Below are 24,788 nucleotides of genomic sequence, written 5' to 3'. Positions count from 1 at the left end.
GCTTGCTGTCCATTACAGTTGACAGCACTTCTGTTGAAAATGCATTATTCCTTGTTTACTACAATGTTCCTCTAACATCCCAGCCACCATTTGCCCCCTACTCCAGACTGAGCTCACCATCTTCCTGTGCTCCCCAAAGATGCACCTCTTGACTATATATATGTTTTTTTAATAGATGGCTCCAGAGTGGTAATGACTCAGGCCCTAGCAAAATGAACACAGAATTTTTTTTTTTAAGATTTTTTATTTATTTATTTGAGAGAGAGAGAGCACAAGCAGGGAGAGGGACAGAGGGGGAGTGGCATAGGGAGAGGGAGTAGCAGGATCCCCACTGAGCAGGGAGCCTGATACAGGGCTCGATCCCAGGATCCCGGGATCATGACCTGAGCCGAAGGCAGACGCTTAACTGACTGAGCCACCCAGGTGCCCCTGAACACAGATATTTTCAGGACTAAATTACTTTCACTGGCCTCAAGACATTTTTTCATATATCTATGTTTTTTCAAACACAATGCCCGGGGCGCCTGGGTGGCTCAGTCGTTAAGCGTCTGCCTTCAGCTCAGGTCATGATCCCGGGGTCCTGGGATCGAGTCCCACATCGGACTCCCTCCTTAGGGGAGGCCTGCTTCTCCCTCTCCCTCTCCCACTCCTGCTGCTTGTGTTCCTGCACTCGCTGTCTCTGTCTCTGTCAAATAAATAAATAAAATCTTCAAAAAAACAAAAAAAACCACAATGCCCAGTGCATAGCAAGTCAGGCAAAAAGCTCCATGATCTAGAACCAGGAAAAAAGCTTGCAAAGATTTCAGACAAATTGTAAGCAGCAGATGTAGACTGTTAACTAGCTAGACTAATTATGATTAACAAAATAAAAGCAGGCTTTAAGATACCTTTAGGAAACAGAAAATTATGAAAAACAATATAGCAGCTTTGAAAACAATCCAAATCACATTTCTAGAAATAAAAATGTGTACAATAACAACAACAAACTCAAACAAACAGCTTTAACAGCAGATTAGATAGAGCTGAGTATGTAATTAGGGAACTTAAGGGTAAAGTCTGAAAAAGCTAAACATAGTGCAGTACAGAGAAACAAAGGATGGAAAATAAAGGGTAAGTGACGTTGAGACACAATGATGAGGTCTGACACCTGTGAAAGGAGAAGGGAAGTTCATTTCCAGAAATTTCCAGGCATTTCAACACGTTTAGTCTCCAGCTGTGCAATAAATACGAAAAACACTCGACTTAGTTGTGAAGAAGCTAAATCTAATTCTTTAAAATAAAATTTAAGAGGTCTTATTTAGCATTTTATGTGCTGTGGATTTTTGAGATGGAGAATTCAAGTTGGCAGCCAGGTCATTGTGCAGATCCAAGTAGGCAGAACTTAGGGGTCATGACTATAGAATACAGCCATCGGGGAGCCCCGGTTGTCCTGTCGCTGTGATTTCAGCAAGCAGATAAACTCAAGGAAAACATCTGCTTGGACTCACATGGAATCCTCACTCGCTAACTGATGGCCTTTGTGACAGTTGGTGCTGCACCTCACTGTCCGTCAGACAGTTAAGATGGCTTCCCTTTGGGCTGTGGTGAGGGTAGAAAAAGATCTCTCAGTACGGCCCCTAGAACAGAGCATGTCCCGTGCTGGGGACTCTGCGGCCATGAGCAGTGACAGCAGAATCCCAAGTTTGTGTGTAAGGTGAACATGCAAAAATCACTAAGAAACATCTGAGCAGGAGATGAGGCAGAGAAAACAGAATATAAAGTCCAGATATCAAAACAAGTACACATGGGCCTTCATATGATGAAGGGGCAATTCAGTCAATGCCGGGAAATGATCCTTCCACAAATAGTGAGTCACTGGCTAGCCAGCTGGAAGAAACGAAGTTTGGATCTACATCAAAATCTTGTGTCGAGGGATCAAATATTTTAATCCAGAAATGAGAACCTAGGGTTGCCTGGGTGGCTCAGTTGGTTAAGCAGCTGCCTTCGGCTCAGGTCATGATCCCGGGGTCCTGGGATGGAGCCCCGCCTCGGGGACTCCCAGCTCAGTGGGGAGCCTGCTTCTCCCTCACCCTCTGCCTTTCCCTCCCCCTGCTTGTGCACGTGCTCTCTCTCTGTCAAATAAATAAATAAAATCTTTAAAAAATAATAATAAATAAATAAATAAATAAAATGAGAACCTGGGGGGAAGGAGAGGAAGGCTTTTCCAAGCAAGACAAAACTCAAAAGCTGCAAATAGAAAAATCAGATATGTTTTTTAATTGTACAAAGGGGAAAGGTCCATACTCAAAAATGGGAAAAAATTTTTATTACCTATGATAAGGGACTGATTAATACAGAATCGTAAAAGCTGTCATATACAATTTAGAACTGCATAGCAATGTGTATAGTAAGTTTCCATTAGTGTGAAAGGGGGGGCTTCATACCATATTTAGGTGTGTAAGAGTGTCCTCTCCATCCTCAGCTCCTTGTTATTTGGGTTACTTTGCATTTGAGTGTGTTTTAAAGGGAGACCCATTTTATTTTATTTTATTTTATTTTTAAAGATTTTATTTATTTATTTATTTGAGAGAAAGAGAGACAGAGAAACAGCATGAGAGGGGAGAGGGTCAAAGGGAGAAGCAGGCTCCCCGCTGAGCCGGGAGCCCGATGTGGGACTCGATCCCAGGACTCCGGGATCATGACCTGAGCCGAAGGCAGTTGCTTAACCAACTGAGCCACCCAGGCGCCCAGGAGACCCATTTTAAATGGCAGTGCTTTCCCAAGTAAATAATAAGGTGAAAATCAAGAACAGTAAACATTATCCTAGAAAGCCCTTAAGATGAAACAAGCATGCACAAGCCATCCAGGTGTGTTTTGGCAAACTTTTATCAAAAGTACAGGTAACACAGCTCAGCAGTTCCACTTCTAGGAATTTGTTTCATTTATTATTTTAAAGTAGGCTCTGTGCCCAGTGTGGGGCTTGAACTCACAACCCCGAGATCAAGAGTCACGTGCTCCACCAGCTGAGCCAGCCAGGCCCCCAACACTGAGTATTTGTTGTTGTTGTTGTTTTATTCATTTCACATGAGTGAAATGTTCTATGTGAAAGATTTTTGTCACAGTGTTAGTCCTAACAAGAAGTGGAAAAGAGGGCGCCTGGGTGGCTCAGTTGTTAAGCGTCTGCCTTCAGCTCAGGTCATGATCCCAGGGTCCTGGGCTCGAGTCCCACATCGGGCTCCCTGCTCGGCGGGAAGCCTGCTTCTCCCTCTCGCACTCCCCCTGCTTGTGTTCCTGCTCTCACTATCTCTCTCTCTGTCAAATAAATAAATAAAATCTTTAAAAAAAAAAAAGTGGAAAAGAATCAAATGTCTGTAGTAAGGAGCTTGCTAGATAAATCATGGTCCATGAACAGTCAGATCCTTTGCGTCTGTTGAAAGAATATGGAAGCACTCTGTTTACACAAGTGACAGACTTTCCAAGATATCTTGACAAGCAAGATATGGGGCAGGGTGAGAGTGTGCTCCAGTTTGTTAAAGCATGTGTGTGTCGCGGGGCATAGATTCTTATTTGGTTGGGTATGTATAAAGAAATTCTGGGGGCACCTGGGTGTCGCAGTCATTAAGCGTCTGCCTTTGGCTCAGCTCATGATCCCAGGGTCCTGGGATCGAGCCCCGCATCGGGCTCCCTGCTCCGCGGGAGGCCTGCTTCTCCCTCTCCCACTCCCCCTGCTTTGTGTTCCCTCTCTCGCTGTGTCTCTCTCTGTCAAATAAATAAATAAAGTCTTTTAAAAAAAAAAGACATTCTGGAAGGACACCCAAGAAATCAATAATTCTGGTTTTCTGTAAGGCAAAAAGGATATGGGGTAAGGGGGTGATCATCACAATATACCTTTTAATACACTTTTTTAAAAAATTGGACTATAGAAGTGTATTATCTAGTCAACAAATTATTTCTCACAGCTACTACAAATTAAAAAGACTAACAAGAGAAAAATTGGCAATTTATATGACTAGATGATCGTTCCTGAAAAAGAAATATACACAAACCACAAATGGCCTTTAAACCTATGAAAATATGCCCAAGCAATCACTTTAATGAAAGAAGCAAATAGAATAATACTAAGACCTTTTATCCCCTAGCCACAGATAAGCATAGATCAAGGAGCTGGATGATATGATGCTTTAGGAATTATATGGACACATAGGCATTCTCCTATGCTGCTGGTGGGCATGTGAACTGCTGTAACTTCTCTGGAAATACCTATTAAATCCAGAATTCGCAAACCCTCTGATTCACTAATTCACTTCCAGGCGTTCATTTTAAATCCACCTCAATATTTATGCCAAGGTGGATGCACAAAGGTATTCATTGCAGCATTGTTAATAGTGCAAAAGACTAAAAATAACCCAAACTGCCCTCTACACCTATTTTATTTTATTTATTTTTTTTTTTTTTTATTTATTTGAGAGAGAGAGAATGAAAGACAGAGAGCACGAGAGGGAAGAGGGTCAGAGGGAGAAGCAGACCCCCCCGCCAAGCAGGGAGCCTGATGTGGGACTCGATCCTGGGACTCCAGGATCATGACCTGAGCCGAAGGCAGTCGCTTAACCAACTGAGCCACCCAGGCGCCCCCCTCTACACCTATTTTAAAAATACGTCCATCCAACAGTCAAAGCCTGGGTGTGTGTATGTAGGAAGCTTTCTAAGATGTTCTAGCACAAAAGGTAAGTTGTGGAACACCATGTACAATCTATCTTTTGTGTCAGAAGGCTGGCGGAAATATACGCAGGTTTGCATATACAGAGACGGGCTCGGAGGGCGGGGAGTGACAGTGGCTGTCTCTGGGGAGGGAACCCCGGGCCTCAGGTGAGGGGGAAGAGCTGCGAAGATGAGCCAATGGCCCAGGAGGCCCAGGGACCCATGAGGGAATTGAGGGGGCGCTATGTTGTGTCAGTTTCAGGTGCGCACCCTAGAGATTCAGCAATTCTACACATTACTGTTAGCGCTCACCTCAGCTAGTTACCATCTGCCACCATACAAAGGTATTACCATATTAAACTGTACCTTCATCCCTGTGACTCACCTATATTACAAGTAGAAGTTGGTGCCTCTTCATCTCCTTCACCTAGGTCCCCTGCCCCTCCACCCCCACGCCCCTCTGGCAACCACCAGTTTGTTCTCTGTATTTATGAGTCCGTTTCTGTTTTTGTTTGTTCGTTTGTTTTTTAGATTCCACATAGACGTGAAATCATATGGGATTTGTTTTTCTCTAACTTAGCTTCATTGAGCATATATACACTGTAAGTCCATCCATGTTGTCACAAATAGCAAGATTTCAATCTCTGTTATAGCTGAGTGTATCCTGTTGTACATACATACACCACATCTTCTTTATCCATTCCTCTACCCATCAACACTTAGGTTGCTTCCATATCTCATAGTGCATATTTATTTTAAAAAATTTTAACGTAATGTGGCTTTATAGTATGCTCATGCAAATGCAGCAGTGTTTTTGTTTTTATGTGTTTCCTTCTAGCCTTCTTATATGCATAAACGTCCACTTTTGTTCCTGCTTTTTCACTTAACATGCATTTAATGTATGTTTTCCATGTATATTACAAGCAATATATAATCTTTTTAAAAAGATTTATTTATTTTAGAGGAGGAGAGAGAGAGTGTGTGCGCAAGTGAGCACAAGGGCAAGGGCAGGGGAGAGAGAGCGAAGCCTCAAGCAGACTCCCTACTGAGCAGGGAGCCCAATGCGGGGCTCGATCCCAGGACCCTGAGATCATGACCTGAGTGGAAGGTAGATGCTTAGCTGACTGAGCCACCCAGGCGCCATAGTAGTATATAATCTTGATAACAATCATTTTAAGTTCCTGAGTAGAGTTCCAAGTGTTTAAACAGTAATTTATTTAAATAGTCATTCTGCCTTTTATTAACCTCATAGATTGCTTTACATTTTTCACTGTTAATATACATAGCATTTCCTCCTTAGAAAAAAGATAGTGTACATCAGAAATGGAAATTATGTCTTTTTTTAAGATTTTATTTATTTGTTTGAGAGACAGAGAGTGAACGAGAGACAGAGGGTGAAAAAGAAGCAGACTCCCACTGAGCAGGGAGCCCGATGACGTGGGGCTCGATCCCCGGACCCTGAGATCATGACCTGAGCCGCAGGCAGACACTTAACTGACTGAGCCACCTGGTCACCCTGTCTTTTTTAATTTTTAAATAATGGAGGCTGCTGGGGGGAATTTGAGTAGCCATATTTGTTATAAACCTGCTGAGGTAGGGAATGGGGTTGGGATACAGGCGATGAGAGCAAAATCAAAACAAACCCTAACTTAACCAAGGAAGGGAAAACCTTATACACTGAAAACTATAAAACATTGCTGAAAGGAATTAAGGAAGTGACCAATAAATGAAAAGACATCTGTTGTTTGCAGATTGGGAGGTTTAATATCATTAAGCTATCAATACCACCGAAAACAGTCTACAGATTCAGTGCAAGCCCTATCAAATTCTTGGTGATGTTTTTTTGCAGAAATAGAAAAATCCAACCTAGGGGTGCCTGGGTGGCTCAGTTGGTCTGAAGTGTCTGCCTTCAGTTCAGGTCATGATCTCTGGGTCCTGGGATCAAGCCCCACATCAGGCTCTCTGCTCAGCGGGGAGTCTGCTTCTCCCTCACCCTCTGCCCCTCCCTCCGCCACCTCGTCTTCTCTCTCTCTCTCAAATAAAATCTTAAAAAAAGAAAAAAAAATCCAACCTAAAATTCCTGTGGAATCCGAAGGGACTCTGAGTAGCCAAAACAGTCTTGAAAAAGAAAAAGTTGGAAGGCTCACACTTCCTGATTTTGAAACTTATCATAAAGCTACAGTAATCCAGGGGTACTGGCATAAAGGCAGATTCCGTATATATCCATGGAATATACCTGAGAGCCCAAAAAGAAACCCTTGCATATATGGTCAAATGATCTTTAACATGGGTGCCAAGACCATTCAATGGGGAAAGGATGGTCTCTTCAACATGTTGGGAAAACTGGACATCCACATCAAAAGAATGTAGTTAGGCTCTTCCCTAGCATCATATACAAAAAACTAACTCATAATGGGTCAAGGACCTTAATGTAAGTCCTAAAACTGTAAAACTCCTAATAGGAAACATAGGAGAAAAACTTCATAACACTAGATTTGGTAATTTCTTGGACATGACACCAAAAGCATAAGCAACAACAGCAACAAAAATAGATAAATGAGACTATATCAAACTTAAAAACTGTTCATCATAGGACACAATTAGCAGAGTGAATAAAGCAACCTATGGAATCAGGGAATATATTTGCAAACAATACGTCTGATAAGGAACTAATATCCAGAATACTTAAAGAACCCATACAACTCAGCAACAACAACAAAACCAGACTATAAAATGTGCAAAGAACTCGAACAGACATTTCTCCAAAGATGATACACAGATGGCCGACAAGCACACGTGATGCTCAACATCACTAAGAATTAGAAAAATGCAAATCACACCACAGTGAGATACCCATTAGGATGGCCACTATATAAAAATTTAAAAAGCAAAAACAAAACATGTTGGTGAGGATGTGGAGAAATTGAAATACTTGTACACTGTTACTAGGAATATAAAATGGGGCAGCCACTATGGGAAACTGCATGGTGTTTCCTTAAAAACTTAAAAATAGAATTACCATATGACCCAGCAACCTCTATTTCTTTTTTTTTTAATTTTTTATTGTTATGTTAATCACCATACATTACATCATTAGTTTTAGATGTAGTGTTCCATGATTCATTGTTTCTGCATAACACCTAGTGCTCCATGCAGAACGTTCCCTCTTTAATACCCATCACCAGGCTAACCCATCCTCCCACCCCCCTCCCCTCTAGAACCCTCAGTTTGTTTTTCAGAGTCCGTTGTCTCTCAAGGTTCGTCTCCCCCTCCGATTTCCCCCCCTTCATTCTTCCCCTCCTGCTGTCTTCTTCTTCTTTTTTTTTTTTCTTAACATATATTGCATTATTTGTTTCAGAGGCACAGATCTGAGATTCAACAGTCTTGCACAATTCACAGCGCTTACCAGAGCACATACCCTCCCCAGTGTCTATCACCCAGTCACCCCATCCCTCCCACCCCAGCCTCCACTCCAGCAACCCTCAGTTTGTTTCCTGAGATTAAGAATTCCTCATATCAGTGAGGTCATATGATACATGTTTTGCTCTTTTTGACTTATTTCGCTCAGCATAATACTCTCCAGTTCCATCCACGTCGTTGGAAATGGCAAGATCTCATTCCTTTTGATGGCTGCATAATATTCCATTGTATATATATACCACATCTTCTTTATCCATTCATCTGTCGATGGACATCTTGGCTCTTTCCACGGTTTGGCTATTGTGGACATTGCTGCTATAAACATCGGGGTGCACGTACCCCTTCGGATCCCTACATTTGTATCTTTGGGGTAAATACCCAGTAGTGCAATTGCTGGATCGTATGGTAGCTCTATTTTCAACTTTTTGAGGAACCTCCATACTGTTTTCCAGAGTGGCTGCACCAGCTTGCATTCCCACCAACAGTGTAGGAGGGTTCCCCTTTTATTCCCCGCCAACATCTGTCATTTCCTGACTTGTTAATTTTAGCCATTCTGACTGGTGTGAGGTGGTATCTCATTGAGGCTTTGATTTGGATTTCCCTGATGCCGAGCGATGTTGAGCACTTTTTCATGTGTCTGTTGGCCATTTGGATGTCTTCTTTGGAAAAATGTCTGTTCATGTCTTCTGCCCATTTCTTGATTGGATTCTTTGTTCTTTGGGTGTTGAGTTTGATAAGTTCTTTATAGATTTTGGATACTAGCCCTTTATCTGATATGTCATTTGCAAATATCTTCTCCCATTCTGTCGGTTGTCTTTTGGTTTTGTGGAGTGTTTCTTGTGCTGTGCAAAAGCTTTTTATCTTGATGAAGTCCCAATAGTTCATTTTTGCCCTTGCTTCCCTTGCCTTTGGCAATGTTTCTAGGAAGAAGTTCCTGCGGCTGAGGTCAAAGAGGTTGCTGCCTGTGTTCTACTTAAGGATTTTGATGGACTCCTGTCTCACATTTAGGTCTTTCAACCATTTGGAGTCTATTTTTGTGTGTGGTGTAAGGAAATGGTCCAGTTTCATTCTTCTGCATGTGGCTGTCCAATTTTCCCAACACCATTTGTTGAAGAGACTGTCTTTTTTCCATTGGACATTCTTTCCTGCTTTGTCGAAGATTAGTTGACCATAGAGTTGAGGGTCCATTTCTGGGCTCTCTATTCTGTTCCATTGATCTATGTGTCTGTTTTTGTGCCAGTACCATACTGTCTTGATGATTACAGCTTTGTAATAGAGCTGGAAGTCCGGAATTGTGATGCCGCCAGCTTTGCTTTTCTTTTTCAACATTCCTCTGGCTATTCGGGGTCTTTTCTGGTTCCATACAAATTTTAGGATTATTTGTTCCATTTCTTTGAAAAAAGGGGATGGTATTTTGATGGGGATTGCATTGAATGTGTAGATTGCTCTAGGTAGCATTGACATCTTCACAATATTTGTTCTTCCAATCCATGAGCATGGAACGTTTTTCCATTTCTTTGTGTCTTCCTCAATTTCTTTCATGAGTATTTTATAGTTTTCTGAGTACAGATCCTTTGCCTCTTTGGTTAGATTTATTCCTAGGTATCTTATGGTTTTGGGTGCAATTGTAAATGGGATCGACTCCTTAATTTCTCTTTCTTCTGTCTTCTTGTTGGTGTATAGGAATGCCACTGATTTCTGTGCATTGATTTTATATCCTGCCACTTTACTGAATTCCTGTATGAGTTCTAGCAGTTTGGGGGTGGAGTCTTTTGGGTTTTCCACATAAAGTATCATATCATCTGCAAAGAGTGAGAGTTTGACTTCTTCTTTGCCGATTTGGATGCCTTTGATTTCTTTTTGTTGTCTCATTGCTGTGGCTAGGACTTCTAATACTATGTTGAATAGCAGTGGTGATAGTGGATATCCCTGCCCCGTTCCTGACCTTAGGGAGAAAGCTCTCAGTTTTTCCCATTGAGAATGATATTCGCTGTAGGTTTTTCATAGATGGCTTTTATGATATTGAGGTATGTACCCTCTATCCCTATACTCTGAAGAGTTTTGATTAAGAAAGGATGCTGTACTTTGTCAAATGCTTTTTCTGCATCCATTGAGAGGATCATATGATTCTTGTTCTTTCTTTTGTTAATGTATTGTATCACGTTGATTGATTTGCGGATGTTGAACCAACCTTGCAGCCCAGGGATAAATCCCACTTGGTCGTGGTGAATAATCCTTTTAATGTACTGTTGGATCCTATTGGCTAGTATTTTGGTGAGAATTTTTGCATCCATGTTCATCAGGGATATTGGTGTGTAATTCTCCTTTTTGATGGGGTCTTTGTCTGGTTTTGGGATCAAGGTAATGGTGGCCTCATAAAATGAGTTTGGAAGTTTTCCTTCCATTTCTATTTTTGGAACAGTTTCAGAAGAATGGGTATTAATTCTTCTTGAAATGTTTGGTAGAATTCCCCTGGGAAGCCATCTGGCCCTGGGCTTTTGTTTGTTGGGAGATTTTTGATGACTGCTTCAATTTCCTTAGTGGTTATAGGTCTATTCAAGTTTTCTGTTTCTTCCTGGTTCGGTTTTGGTAGTTGATACATCTCTAGGAATGCATCCATTTCTTCTAGGTTATCTAATTTGCTGGCATAGAGTTGCTCATAATATGTTCTTATAATTGTTTGTATTTCTTTGGTGTTGGTTGTGATCTCTCCTCTTTCATTCATGATTTTGTTGATTTGGGTCATTTCTCTTTTCTTTTTGATAAGTCTGGCCAGGGATTTATCAATCTTGTTAATTCTTTCAAAGAACCAGCTCCTAGTTTCGTTGATCTGTTCTACTGTTCTTTTAGTTTCTATTTTATTGATTTCTGCTCTGCTCTTTATTATTTCTCTTCTCCTGCTGGGTTTAGGCTTTATTTGCTGTCCTTTCTCTAGCTCCTTTAGGTGTAGGGTTAGGTTGTGTACTTGAGACCTTTCTTGTTTCTTGAGAAAGGCTTGTATTGCCAAATACTTTCCTCTTAGGACTGCCTTTGCTGCATCCCAAAGATTTTGAATAGTTGTGTTTTCATTTTCATTGGTTTCCATGAATTTTTTTAATTCTTCTTTAATTTCCTGGTTGACCCATTCATTCTTTAGTAGGATGCTCTTTAGCCTCCATGTATTTGAGTTCTTTCCAACTTTCCTCTTGTGATTGAGTTCTAGTTTCAAAGCATTGTGGTCTGAAAATATGCAGGGAATGATCCCAATCTTTTGGTACCGGTTGAGACCTGATTTGTGACCTACGATGTGATCTATTCTGCAGAATGTTCCATGGGCACTAGAGAAGAATGTGTATTCCATTGCTTTGGGATGGAATGTTCTGAATATGTCTGTGAAGTCCATTTGGTCCAGTGTGTCATTTAAAGTCTTTATTTCCTTGTTGATCTTTTGCTTAGATGATCTGTCCATTTCAGTGAGGGGGGTGTTAAAGTCCCCCACTATTATTGTATTGTTGTCAATGTGTTTCTTTGCTTTTGTTATTAATTGCTAATTGGCTGCTCCCATGTTAGGGGCATAGATATTTACAATTGTTAGATCTTCTTGTTGGATAGACCCTTTAAGTAGAATATAGTGTCCTTCCTCATCTCTTATTATAGTTTTTGGTTTAAAATCTAATTTGTCTGATATAAGCATTGCCACCCCAGCTTTCTTTTGGTGTCCATTAGCATGGTAAATGGTTTTCCACCCCCTCACTTTCAATCTGGGGGTGTCTTTGGGTCTAAAGTGAGTCTCTTGCAGACAGCATATAGATGGGTCTTGTTTTTTAATCCAATCTGATAGCCTGTATCTTTTGATTGGGGCATTTAGCCCATTTACATTCAGGGTAACTATTGAAAGATAGGAATTTAGTGCCATTGTATTGCCTGTAAGGTGACTGTTACTGTATATTGTCTCTGTTCCTTTCTGGTCTATGTTGCTTTTAGGCTCTCCCTTTGCTTAGAGGACCCCTTTCAGTATTTCTTGTAGGGCTGGTTTTGTGTTTGCAAATTGCTTTAGTTTTTGTTTGTCCTGGAAGCTTTTTATCTCTCCTTCTATTTTCAATGACAGCCTAGCTGGATATAGTATTCTTGGCTGCATATTTTTCTCATTTAGTGCTCTGAATATATCCTGCCAGTCCTTTCTGGGCTGCCAGGTCTCGTGGATAGGTCTGGTGCCAGTCTAATGTTTCTACCATTGTAGGTTACAGATCTCTTCTCCCAAGCTATTACTATTAGATGTCGGGGTGTTGACCTATTTTTATTGATTTTGAGAGGGGTTCTCTGTGCTTCCTGGATTTTGATGCCTGTTTCCTTCCCCAAATTAGGGAAGTTCTCTGCTATAATTTGCTCCAATATACCTTCTGCCCCTCTCTCTCTTTCTTCTTCTTCTGGGATCCCAATTATTCTAATGTTGTTTTGTCTTATGGTATCACTTATCTCTCGAATTCTGCCCTCGTGATCCAGTAGTTGTTTATCTCTCTTTTTCTCAGCGTCTTTATCTTCCATCATTTGGTCTTCTATCTCACTGATTCTCTCTTCTGCCTCATTTATCCTAGCAGTTAGTGCCCCCATATTTGATTGCACCTCATTAATAGCCTTTTTGATTTTGACTTGGTTAGATTTTAGTTCTTTTATTTCTCCAGAAGGGTTTCTCTAATAACTTCCATGCTTTTTTCAAGCCCAGCTAGTATCTTTAAAGTGATGATTCTGAACTCTAGATCCGACATCGTACTAATGTCCGTATTGAGTAGGTCCCTGGCAGTCGGTACTACCTCTTGTTCTTCTTGTTTAGGTGATTTTTTCCGTCTTTTCATTTTGTCCAGAGGAGAATAGATTAATGAGAGAACAAAATGCTAACAGGGTAACAACGTCCCCAGAAAATATACTCTAAACAAATCAGAAAAGACCTGAAGCAGGGGGAAAAGAAAGGGAAAGAGAGAAAAAAGAAAAAGAAAAAGATAAAGATAAAAACAAACAAAAACAGAACAAAACAAAAAAAACCAGAATATGATCAAATATGATCAGGCTGGTACATAGATCAGTGCCACACACTAGATTTTGCGTGTATTTTGGTCTGTTAGAAGAAAGTGCTTCCCAAAATTTTAAAGAAAGAAAAACTTATATATGTACAAAAATAAGGGTTGATATGATGAAGGGATGGAATATGACTGTAAAGATGAAAATTGTAAAAAATTTTATAAAAGGAATTGATAAGAAGTTGTTTGAAAAAAGAAAAAAGAGGATTTTAAAAAAAAAAAGGGAGAGAATGTGATCAGGCAGGAGTGTAGAAAAAAACCATACACTAGAGATTTAGGGTATATTTTGATCTGTTAGAAGAAACTACCTCAAAATTTTAAAGAGAGAACAACTTATATATATATGCCAAAAATACGGGTAACTACTATGAAGGGATAGAATATGACTCGAAAAATGAAAAATAAAAATGTTTTTTAAAAAAGGGATTGATAAGATGTTGGTTGAAAAAGGGAAAAAGAAAAATTAAAAAAAAAAAGACAGTTAAAAAAAAATAGTAACTTTGAAAGACTCAGGAATCATGGTAAAAAAGCCATGGATGCTATGTGCAGTATTCCCCTAGCGCTGGAGTTCTGCCGTTCTCATTGATTGGTAAACTTGGTCTTGGCCGGCTGTTCTCGCTGATCTTCTGGGGGAGGGGCCTGTTGCCGTGGTTCCCAAATGTCTTTGCCGGAGGCGGAATTGCCCCGCCCTTGCTGGTCCGGGCTAAGTAACCTGCTCGGGTTTGCTCTCGGGAGCTTTTGTTCCCTGCAAGCTTTCCCTACAGCTTTGGAGGCGGAGAGTGAAAATGGCGGCCTCCCAGTCTCCGCCCCGGAGGAGCCGAGAACTCGGGGTCCCGCTCCTCAGTGCGCCCCCAGAGAAAAGCCATCAGTCACTCCCGTCTCCCCGGTCTCCGGCCGCACTCCGCGCTCACCCGGCCTGTGACCGCGCGTTTCTATCTCTGGCACCCGACCCCGTGTGGAGTCTCCAAACCCAGCAGATCCCTGCGGTGCGCTCCCGCACTGCTCCTCCCGGGGGAAGAAGGTGAGTCTCCCCGGATCTGCCGCTTGTTGGGTCCCCACTGGAGGAGCAGTGGCCCGACTGTGCCGCGGATCACGGTTTATGGCAGCCCCGAGCTGAGAGACCGCACCTCGGCTCCGTCTCTGCAGCCGGCTTCCCCGCTCCGATCCCTGGGAGCTCTGCCACACTCAGGCACCCCCGGTGTTTCTGTGACCCCGAGGGTCCTGAGACCACACTGTCCCATGAAGGTTCCACCCCCTGCTTAGCCACTGGAGCGACGTCCCTCAGCGGAGCCGACTTCTACAAGTTCCGATTTTGTGCCCCGCGGCTCTATCACTTGCCAGAAGCGGCCGACGGAGGCCCCTCCCCCGCCGTCTATCCTCCCGAATATCGCCTCGGATTCACTTCTCCGCACGTCCTACCTTCCAGAAAGTGGTCGCTTCTCTGTTCAGAGAGTTGTTGCTATTCTTTTCTTCGATCTCCTGTTGAGTTCGTAGGTGTTCAGAATGGTTTGATCCTTATCCAGCTGAATTCCTGAGACCACCAGCAACCTCTATTTCTGGGTATGTACCCAAAATCATTGAAAACACGGTCCCGAAGAGATGTACATCCATGTTCATAGCAGCATTATTCACACTAGTCAAGAGGTGGAAATAACCCAAGTGTTCAGCAACAAATAAATGGATAAACAAAATGTGGAATGTACATATAATGGGATATTATTCAGCCTTAAAAAAGAATGAAATGCTCTCATATGCTACAACATGGATGCACCCTGAGGACTTTATTCTCAGTGAAATAGGCTAGTCATAAAAAGACAAATAGTGTATGTTCCACTTGGGTGAAGTTCTTTTCTTTCTTTTTTCTTTATTTTATTTTTCTTTATTTGAGAGAGAGAGAGCACAAGCAGGGGGAGCAGCAGAGGGAGAGGGAGAAGCTGGCTCCCTGCTGAGCAGGGATCCCAGGACCCTGGGATCATGACGAGCCAAAGGCAGATGCTTAATCAGCTGAGCCACCCAGGCACCCCTTCGGTGAAGTTTCTAAAGTAGCTGAATTCATAGAAACTAAGTAGGATGGTGGTTTCCAAGAGCTGGGGGTGGGGGAAGGGAAGTTGATATTAATGCGGACAGAGTTTCAGGTTTGTAAGACAAAAAGGTCTTAAGATCTGTTGCACAACAATGTGAATATACTTAACACCCCTGAACTGTGCACTTAAATGTAAATTATTATTAAATGTAAATTTTTAAATTTGGAAAAGATAGTAAATTTTATGTTATGCATTTTTTTTTACCACAATCAAAAAGAAAATGAAAACAGAACAGGACATAAAAGCTCAATCTCCAAAATCAGGTGAGCTAGACAAAGGTGAGACTCTTGGTCAATGAGACCAAGCTCCACCTTAATGAACTGATGCACTTGCTTAATGTCACTGTGCGGAGCAGCTGGAGAGTGGCTTCTGAGTGTTGCTGGAGAGCTGCCCAGAGGTGGCGTCCGAACTGAAATGTGCCATACTCCAAGTCCTGGGAACTGTGGAGACCCTGTCTTCTGACCTCCCTGATTTAGGACACAGTGGGGGGGACGAGTGACCTGGAAGAGTAAAGCCAAACTGTCCGCAGGACATGTGTCTCCAGACTCCCTGGATGGGGCCACACAGGAGCTCCTTAGGAGGCAAAGATGATGGTGGAGGAGGGTCAGGTAAAGGCCCTTCTGACAGCCCACAGGGTGATGGGTATCCTGGGACTGGGGGAGGGGACTGGTTGGGGCCTCTGGGCTTTTCAGGAGAGAAGAAACAGGAACAGAGAAGAACTGTGGAGCCCGCGCGGACTCTGGGAGTGGGAGTGGGTCTCCGGTAGAATCCTACCAACCTGGAACACTCTTTCTACAAAGGTGACCAACTGCCCTTGGAGCCTTAACTTGCCCTTGGCAGCCTGAGGCCACTATGACTGCCATGTATTCCAAAGAGCAACAAAAACCTGATGGATGTCTGGGATGTAAGTCTATAGAGAGCGGCTTGGGTGTCTTCTGGGAAGCTTTCTTCAAACACCTGCCAGACTCCCACCCTGGCACCCCCGGCCTCCCTGTGAACAAAAGGACCTGCAGACCTGTGACCCTGACCATGGGGTTGGGGGCACTGTCCTTGCTCCATTCCCCCCAAATCAAGCCCTGAAGTGAAGGAGGAAACAAGAGGTGGAGGACCGTGCTGGGCTGCGCAAACCACAGGGGCAGCAGGACTGTCCTGGAGGAAGCAAGGAGCCTTATGACCTTGGCCCTGCGGCGTTGACCTCCAGCTTGGACCCTGCTAGGACTTGGCTTTGACGTTTAGAAGGTTCAGGGCATGCTTATCTTTGTAGCCATTTCCCCTTGTGAGACATTAAATTGGCGGCTGAGGCTGCCAACCCTTAAGGGACACAGTGTCCACGGCTCCTGGGTGGCTCAGGCAGTTAAGCCTCTGCCTTTGGCTCAGGTCAGGATCGCAGGGTCCTGGGAATCCCTGCTCAGCGGGGAGCCTGCTTCTCCCTCTCCCTCTGCCGCTCCCCCTGCTGTGCTCTCTCTCAAATAAATAAATACAATCTTTAAAAAAAAAAGGGGGGGGGGACACAGTGTCCTCCGTGGGGAACAAACCCTGCTCATTTCTCCTGGCCCCCTGTCGGCCGGGCGGAGGGAGCATCCCTCCTGGGATGCAGGCCCAGAGCTCGTGGGCGCCGCCCCGCGCACCTAACTGGCCCGCACCTGCCGGATCTGCAGGCACCTGGCCCGCCAGCGCCCGCCAGCACCCGCCCGGCCCGCGCCCGGCCCGCACTTCCGTCTGGCCCCGTCTGTTCGCCCTTTGCTCTCCTTCCCCGCCGCCGGCCGCTCCGAGGGTGCATCTCTGTCGTCGCCGGGCCCCTCGAGGCTCGCTCCGGCGCCAGAGAGCTGCACCTGGAAGATGCGCCCGGGGACTGCTGGTGAGTGCGACCCCCACCGCAGGAGGAGGGCGAGGGGACTCCGGCAGGGGAGAGCCGCCCCCTCGCCCTTCCTGGGAGGCCCCCACCCCCCGCGCGAGCCCGAGGGCGGGGCAGGTGCTGGGGCCGGGTCTTCCCCTAGCCCTGGGATCAGAAATGTGGAAAGCGGCTCGGGCGCGGGCCAATGCGCTGGGTTTCCCGTGCAGATAGTCCCACACCGTCTCCCGGCTCCGTGAGTCTGATGCTTTGCCTGGAAAGTGGGTAGCAGGTGCGCGCAGGCAGAGCTCCAAGCGGAGGGGGATCCGTCCACGGGGGAGGGCATGTACCTGCTGGGATGCGCCCCCCCCCCGCCCCGACCTCATGCGCCGCCGGCAAAGGGCTGCCAGCTGAGAAGTAGGGGCCCTTGTGGGCTCCACCTGGTGCCGCTCTGGCAGGAGTGGGGGGTCACTAGCCACAGGTCAAACTGACCAGCCCAGGAAGTTATGAAGAGTGAGGGACAGTGAGGCAGCCTTTTTAAGTCGGGGGGTGGGGGGGGTGAGTGGGTGGGAGGTGGGGACGGATGAATGTGGAATGCCCCATTGACACTGATAAAATTTCTGCTAGCATCTCTTTATAAGGCCGTTTTTATGTTTTCGAAACATCAAATTACTTGAGAAGGCTTGGGAAAAATAGGAAAAAGGGAAGAAGAAACAAAAGTCATTCCACCAGTCATGTCGCCTCTCAAAGCCTGCCTTCCTGGCGGCGACCTCCGTCAGTGGTCACTTGCCTGCCTGCCTCGCCTTATAGGGCGCTCTGGGGTTCCGGGTTAACCTGCCCACCTTTGTGCTTCCTGTTTCCTCCCTATAATCTGAGGAATCTGGATTCCTCCTGGAGCAAGGCAGCATACCTTGTACAAAAATGGGAACTTCAGAAATGGAAGTTCTCTGGGCTTCTTTAGTGGCCTCTCCCCCTCCCCGGAGGGCAGCTTGTCTGCCTGGAGGTGGTAGACTAAACCATCCTCTTTTGTTGGGGCGCACCCTTCCAGCTGTGTGGTCATACTCCAGAAAGTTCTAAACACCACCTTTGCTGCTTCATTTCCAAAGTTTGGAAAGACAGATTTTCAGATTTTTCTTTATTGTGTGAAATAGTCATGTTCTCTAAAAAACTGTTTGTTTATGAACAGCAGTGTTTTTGGTAACTTGTGTGGATTGTAGGATAAATGGGTGGAAATATATGTCTCTTTTGGGGGGAGAAAACATCTCCCTTGGGGCATTACTTTCATGATAGCTATTTTGGAAGATTTTTTTTTTCATTATTTCTATATTCTTATAGCATTTTGCTGGCTACTTGGTGGAAAATGCTGAATATTCTTAGACTGCTTTCCCCTACCTACACCTTTTTCACACATGGCCCTTGTGAGTCGTTCATGGCCCATGTGGTCCTTTTGCATAAAGCTTTGACATAACGTCAGATCTGTATTTATATGGACGTGTGTGCGTAAGAGAGAGTCGCCTGCAGAAGCTCAGAACCATGTTACTTTGGATTTTGTGAGCTCAGGATTTGGCAACATTCTCAGATGCAGCATTTTCCTGGATACTTTGGTCAAGCCCTTGGGTGTGTCCCAGGTAGAAAGTTCACGGGAGGGACGTTCAGATGGAATGGATGAAGTAAGTTAAGCTGCCACCACCCTTCACCTATGGGGCAGCTGCCTGATAGTGGTCATCCTAACTCCTCAAAATAGGGCGTTGGTGTGTGAAACTTACCAGGCGGGTTACCTTCCAGACCTACTATGGGGTTCAGGTGTGACATTTCCCAGCCTTTCTGCCAAAAAGCCTCAGTCAAAAGGACAGTGACAACAGTGGACACTGAGACAGGCAGAGCCTGAAGCCACAAAGCAGCCAAGTCCCGAGGAGGGTGAGTAGGGCTCATCCACCCTCAGCCCTCTCTCACTCCCCCCTCCCCGAGGCAAGAGGTGCAGGTGAGGCTGCCTCCAGGGTGAGGGGATTTGGGTTCATGTTGGCGAGGCTGCTAGTGACAAATAGCTTCCTCATCGTACTTTATGTTGAAGGAGATCCCACCAGAGAAAGTGTGTTCTTAGGGGTTCAGAGTTGCCTTCTTCAGGGTCCCCAGGTTGGAGGGGTAGGGGGTGCCCTGAGATCCCCTTACCCGTAGCCTGGCTTAGTGTAAATTGGTTTTAGGACTGCTGCCTTCTCCAGTGTAAGTGAAGGGTCCGGGGTCAACCTGAGACCCCAAGAATCTGAGGTGGGGATGAGGGTAGGACACACGCAGGCACACATACAGGATGAGTGGGGGGTCTCTGAAGAGGAATTTCACTTGACTCCCTGTCCTGCTCGGAACTGGCCTTTGCTCTAACCCTCCCATGTGACACTTGCTGGTTGGAAGCCCATAGGAGGACATGTGTGTCAGCTGCCGCTGATGACTTAATTACTTTACAAGAAAAGACCAGATCCTGGTTACAGGATCACAGAAGGTTCCTGAACTCAGCATACTTCCTCCCCGCCCTTAGCTCCCCTTGGAAGCTGCTGGACCCCCTCCCACACAGGGCCAGGGAGCCATCTTAGCTGAAGTCTGGCTCCCACCTTTCCCAAATGAGTCCTCACCTGTGCCCCGCTCGGGCGCGGGGTTCTTCTCTGCCGCCCAGGGTCTAAGCCTATTTCACAAACTGCTCCGGGTCCTACCTGGTGTGCACTCATCCCAGGGACTGACGTAGGTGTCCAGCCCCGAGACTGCCTGAGGGTTGTCCAGGCTGCCAGGCCTGCTCTCCCCCGGCAGCTGGATACTTCCGTGACTGTAAGGCCTGCCCACCGGCTGCCGGTCTAGCTCCCTGCTGGCGGGGGCCACCAGACTGTTGTGGTGGGCTGGTCCCAGTCTCTGCTGCCTGATGTGCCCTCCCGCCTGGAGGTGGTTCTGGCTCTAGGTCTTGGCTTCTCTCGGCCAGCCCCAGAAACCAGCTGCCCCCCGCCGGAACGTCACTGGCTCCCCCCTCACCTGAAGCACGGGTACTTTACAGCCTTCCTGGGAGCGCTGGAAAGTGGCCAGGTTTGGGAGCTTACTGCCTTGCAGGGCAGGCCAGCCACAGTTTATAGTTGTGCCTACAAGGACGCTTGGGCCGTTTAGTCATTCCTCGTGGTCCTCCCTGTCACTTCCGTTCGGGTGTCCTTGTTCAGCCGGGGACAGAATCCTGTCTCCCTTCCGTGTAGCTGCCCTTTACACATGTGGAAGGTAGCATCGTGTTCTGTTTCGGTGTCCTCCAAGCTAAACAGCAGCTGTGCTCAAAGACCTCACACGAGACGTGGTGACTAGAAGGTCCTGCAAAGAGTCTCTGGTTTGCCAATTGTCCTCTTTAAATATGACACTTGGACAAAATGGTCCAGCTGTGATCTGATACACGCAGGACACAGTGGACTACTGTTGCCTTTGAGCCAGACGCTGTTGGTGCTGACTCCGTTTCCAGCAGTCATTCCACACTGCTCACTCGGCGTGCATCCAGCAGAATTTTCTGGAACCTCTGTGACCCATGTCTTGGTGTGTGGGCACAATCCTGGAGGGGGACGACCCTTGGTGTGCAATGCCAACAAGGCATGTGAAGGGCTGACGTGAGGGTATGTGGGAGGCTGCGCCGAGGTAGGGGGAGCCGTGGAGGAAGAGAGAGAAGGCCGGAGGTCACGGAGGAGAGCAGAGGGACAGACTCAGGCAAAGGTACGTGGCAGGACAGGGCCGAGGCTCCAGTGGATCGTTGTGACCCAGCACAGAGCAAACAGAGGAGTTGCAGGAACAGAGTCAGCCATGCCCATGGCTCTCACTTTGTTTCCTGTGGCTGGTTTTCTCAGCTTTGAGGTGTCCTTTGGCCCTGCAAACTTCAGTGGCCACCCTGTCCCACCCCTGCATAACCTTCTAACAACTTCAGGGGCCGCATGGTTTGGAAAACAGAAGAACATCCTGGATGTGGAAGTGCACACTTGAAAAAGACCAACTCGTCCCAGTGAAACCTAAGCGTCCCACCCTATTCCATCAGCGCCACCCCCTGAGCTCACCAGTCACCCCCAAGCACAAGCACATGGACTGGAGGACACATCCCCTGTGGACGGTCCAGAGATCTGGAGCACCAGCCCAATGAGGAGGCTTCTGGGTGGAAGACTAGGAGGGCCCCAGCCTTGGAGTTCTGGGCCTCTGCCCCCTGGGGTCACGGTGCATCACTGTCCTCTGACATCTGTGTGTTAACTACCAGAAAGGTGCCCAGCCTCAAGCTTTGGGAGTCCAGAGTTCTTGAGTCTTGTTATGTCATTGGTCACATAACCAGCTCAGGTTCCCTTTCATCTTCCTCCTGGAGGTCAGACTGCCAGCCCTCCAATCACATGGCCAGCCCGTCCCTTAAAACTATCTAAGGACCTGAGGACACTCCTCCACCCCTGTCACCTCTTGAGCCTAGACTCAGATGTGGTCGAAAGGAGCCTCTTATGAATAACAGCAGACGCTCCTAACAGATAGGAGATAGCAAGGGTTTTAGGCTCTCTGTGCCAGGAACTGGGACAAAGCTGAGATACAGTCTTTATTACATCCCCTCTGATAAGTCCACGCGTTGTCTGGAGCACAGCGGGGTGTGGAGTTTTTACTCACTGCCAGCGAGAGGGAAGAGTTAACGATGGTGGTGGCCTGGCAGGGAGGAGGCAGTAGAGATGAAGAAAAGTCTATGGAGGTGAGATTTATGGTTTTGGTAAACCCAACGAGACTGGCTGATGGATTCCATCAGGGCTGGGAGGGGAAGTGTGAAATAAAGGAAGAATCCCAGGTATCTGGCACCTGACCCCAGCCCATCCTGACCCCACGTCTGGCCCATCCACTGAGATCCACAGGAGCAAATCTGGGGAGCGGAGGAAAAATGAAGGGTTTTCCTCTGGGACATCCCAGGGTACTGACAGGTTGGCAATTGGGCACCCCTGTCAGGAACTAGAGGATTGTCTGGGCGAGCTAATCCTGGGATCCGGAGGAGAGGCCCAGGCTGTGCCCTGGGAGGGAAAGCCAGCAGAGAAGGCCAGGACGTGCCCACAAAGTGGGAGCCCTGTCAGGAGTGTGGGTGTCAGCCAGGGAGGACATGCACAGGGGTGCCTGTCATCGGGGGACGGGGCACTGGAAGCACCGAGGACTTGGGAGGCTTTGACCAGCACAGCTGCCCTGAGCCATGGAGTGGGAGGGGAGGCCTGGAGGCTATAGGAGGGGTTGGTTATTTCCAGGTGCTTGGCCCGAGTGCGTACCCGAGTGAGGCAACCACAGGACATTGTGGGGTCAGGTGTGAGGTCCCTCTCCTCCCCTCCCTTCTCTTTCCTCCCTCTCCTTTCTCTTCTCCCTCCCTCCCTCCCTCCTTTCCTTCCTTTTCTTAGTTCTTAGGACTGGACCTATGCACACATATTTAAATGCTGATGGAGAAATTCCTGTTGTCCTCTTGTGCTGGGCCTGCAGCCATTCTTGCCTTGTGGCCCTTGTGGTGATCCTGAATCGAGTCCCGATCTGTGAGCTATTTAAGGGGGTAAAATCAGAAAGGTCTGGTGGCAGGTTGTCTGTGAAGGGATGGGGAGCTGTCCCCTAGGCCTCCTGTGACCTAGGAGTAATGCCTTTTCCTTAAAAAATTGGGAGGAAGGTACCAGAGCCAATCGACCCGAAAGATTACCTCCAAGGATTTGCTGCTTCTGCAAAACTTGGGTTTCCCTGCAGGCTGGTCTGTGATGATAATGACAGGTTCGGTGGCTTTTCCCAGGGTCATGGGGACCCTTTGCATGTTCACAGGGCGCCAGGTGCTATCCTCAGCATAAACAAAACAGACCCTGCCCTCTGGACTTTGCAGTCCACTTCCAAAAGCCTCCTCACAAAGGAATGAGCCACTTTTGGTCTGTGTCAGGCATGTTGGGTCACGAGGTCACTAATGAATCACTGATGTTAGCATCCGAGGAAGCTCTAAAACCCAGACCAACAGCAAATATAAAAACTTGGCATAGAAAGCATTCATCTCTTGTTTCTATTATCTGTCGCTGTAACCTCAAACGCGTAGTCTTAGCAATGCCAGCTAAGCCATCGTGGCTTCATTACAGCCACCGCGGGCCCTTACCCACCTGCCACTTCCCCGGGACGAACCCCTCAGAGCGCCCTGCAGACGCTGATGCAGGAAGTGGGGTTAGGATGGCACCTGTCCCCTGGGCATCCACAGTGGTGACTTGTCTGTCCCCAGGCACTTTGAAGACGGCGTTCTTCTTCTTCGCCTCCGCATGCGCCTGGTATTCCGGGTACCTGCTCGCAGAGCTCATTCCAGAGGTATCCCTGACCAGTGCTGTTCATAGCATCCGGAGCATCGCCGAGAAGCCCCTCCTCAAGGGTGAGTACCACAGCTCAGCTGCGGGGTGTGCGGGTTCTGGCCTCAGCTCTGCCCCAGCTGGCCATTTTATGTTGATGATGATGATGATGGTGATGATCACGAAAGTGAAGAGGAGGGGAAGGGTGGAGGAGCGGGAGGAGGAGTTCCCACACCTTTCCAAGGTAGATACCCCTGCTTATCCCCCCATGAGACCCCAAGGCAAATTATGATGTTAGGAGAACAAAGAAACTTCATTTCCAAGATGTGTTAAATAAAAATATGCATTTGGAATACAACTTAATTTGGGAATGAAGTGAAATCACAAAATCTTCATTAGAATCTCCATTGGAAAATAGGTGGGACACTCAAGGAGTAATCTATACCCCTTTTTGGAATCTCATTGTAAATAGGTATGCTGGCATATTTTTAATACAGAAAAGATTATAGAAAATTAATTTGCACAAATATAAAGAACTGGGTGATGATTTGGACACTGCATTCCTCCGTGCCTGTGGAGTACCCAGGGTAATGGTAATCCCTGGCTTTGGGCAGGGTTCAAGGATGAGCGTAGCTGCTGCCATCAGCATGGGAACCTCTGTTACTCTTGGCTCAGCAGAGTGACTCTGACACCCTCCTGGGAGTGTTTGTTCTAAACGTCCTCAGTGACTCCTCACGTCTGGTCCGATGTGAAACAAAGGAAGGAGCATGTTGACGTGTGAGATCAGTGTTGGGCATGGAGAGAAAGGGGCTGAGGAACCAGAGACACATACCGAGCACTTGTCCCCATGGCTGAGCCGCCTGGACTGAGCCCACCTGCGCTTGGCCCTGATGTACCACCCTCATCTTGGGCTTTCACCCTAATCCATGGGTTGCTTTTCCACTTCATAAACTGTTCTCTTATTTTTTTTTAAAAAAAGATTTTATTTATTTATTTATTTGCCAGAGAGAGCACACGTGTGCACAAGCAGGGGGATCAGTAGGCAGAGGGAGAAGCAGGCTCCCCACTGAGCAGGGAACCCAATGCGGGACTCAATCCCAGGACCCTGGGATCATGACCCGAGCCAAAGGCAGACGCCTCACTGACTGAGTCACCCAGGCATCCCTAAACTATTCCCTTAAAATGACCCAACTCCCTGTGTGGCCTCGGAGGCCCTACAATTCTGGCTTTGGGTTTTCTGAAGTTAATTCTTACCCTGCGAGTCTGTGCTCCCCTGGGTGCATGCCATCCTCACGTTGTATGCTGCCCCCCGACCCCTGCCCTGCCGTCTCTACGAGATTGTAAATCTGAGCTCATTCCGAGTCCCCTGAATCTCCCTGGGTTTCTAGACCTGCCCCCTCTCTTCCTTCTCCGGACC

At 46.6% G+C, this 24,788-nt stretch overlaps 1 protein-coding gene across 1 annotated transcript in view; it reads left to right on the top strand.

Moving 5' to 3' along the window:
- Nucleotides 1–24,788, top strand: part of FAM3B (FAM3 metabolism regulating signaling molecule B) — a 58,810-nt gene that overhangs the window by 6,897 nt on the left and 27,125 nt on the right. The window contains exon 2 of the mRNA XM_078059692.1: nt 23,311–23,454. Within this exon, the coding sequence (XP_077915818.1) occupies nt 23,311–23,454 (144 nt within the window). The remainder of the gene's footprint in view (nt 1–23,310; nt 23,455–24,788) is intronic.

Source organism: Halichoerus grypus, chromosome 1 (genome assembly GCF_964656455.1).
Source record: "Halichoerus grypus chromosome 1, mHalGry1.hap1.1, whole genome shotgun sequence".
NCBI classification, from domain to species: Eukaryota; Metazoa; Chordata; class Mammalia; order Carnivora; family Phocidae; genus Halichoerus; species Halichoerus grypus.
The sequence above is the reverse complement of the archived record's forward strand: the minus strand, read 5'-3'. Positions and strand labels throughout refer to the sequence as shown.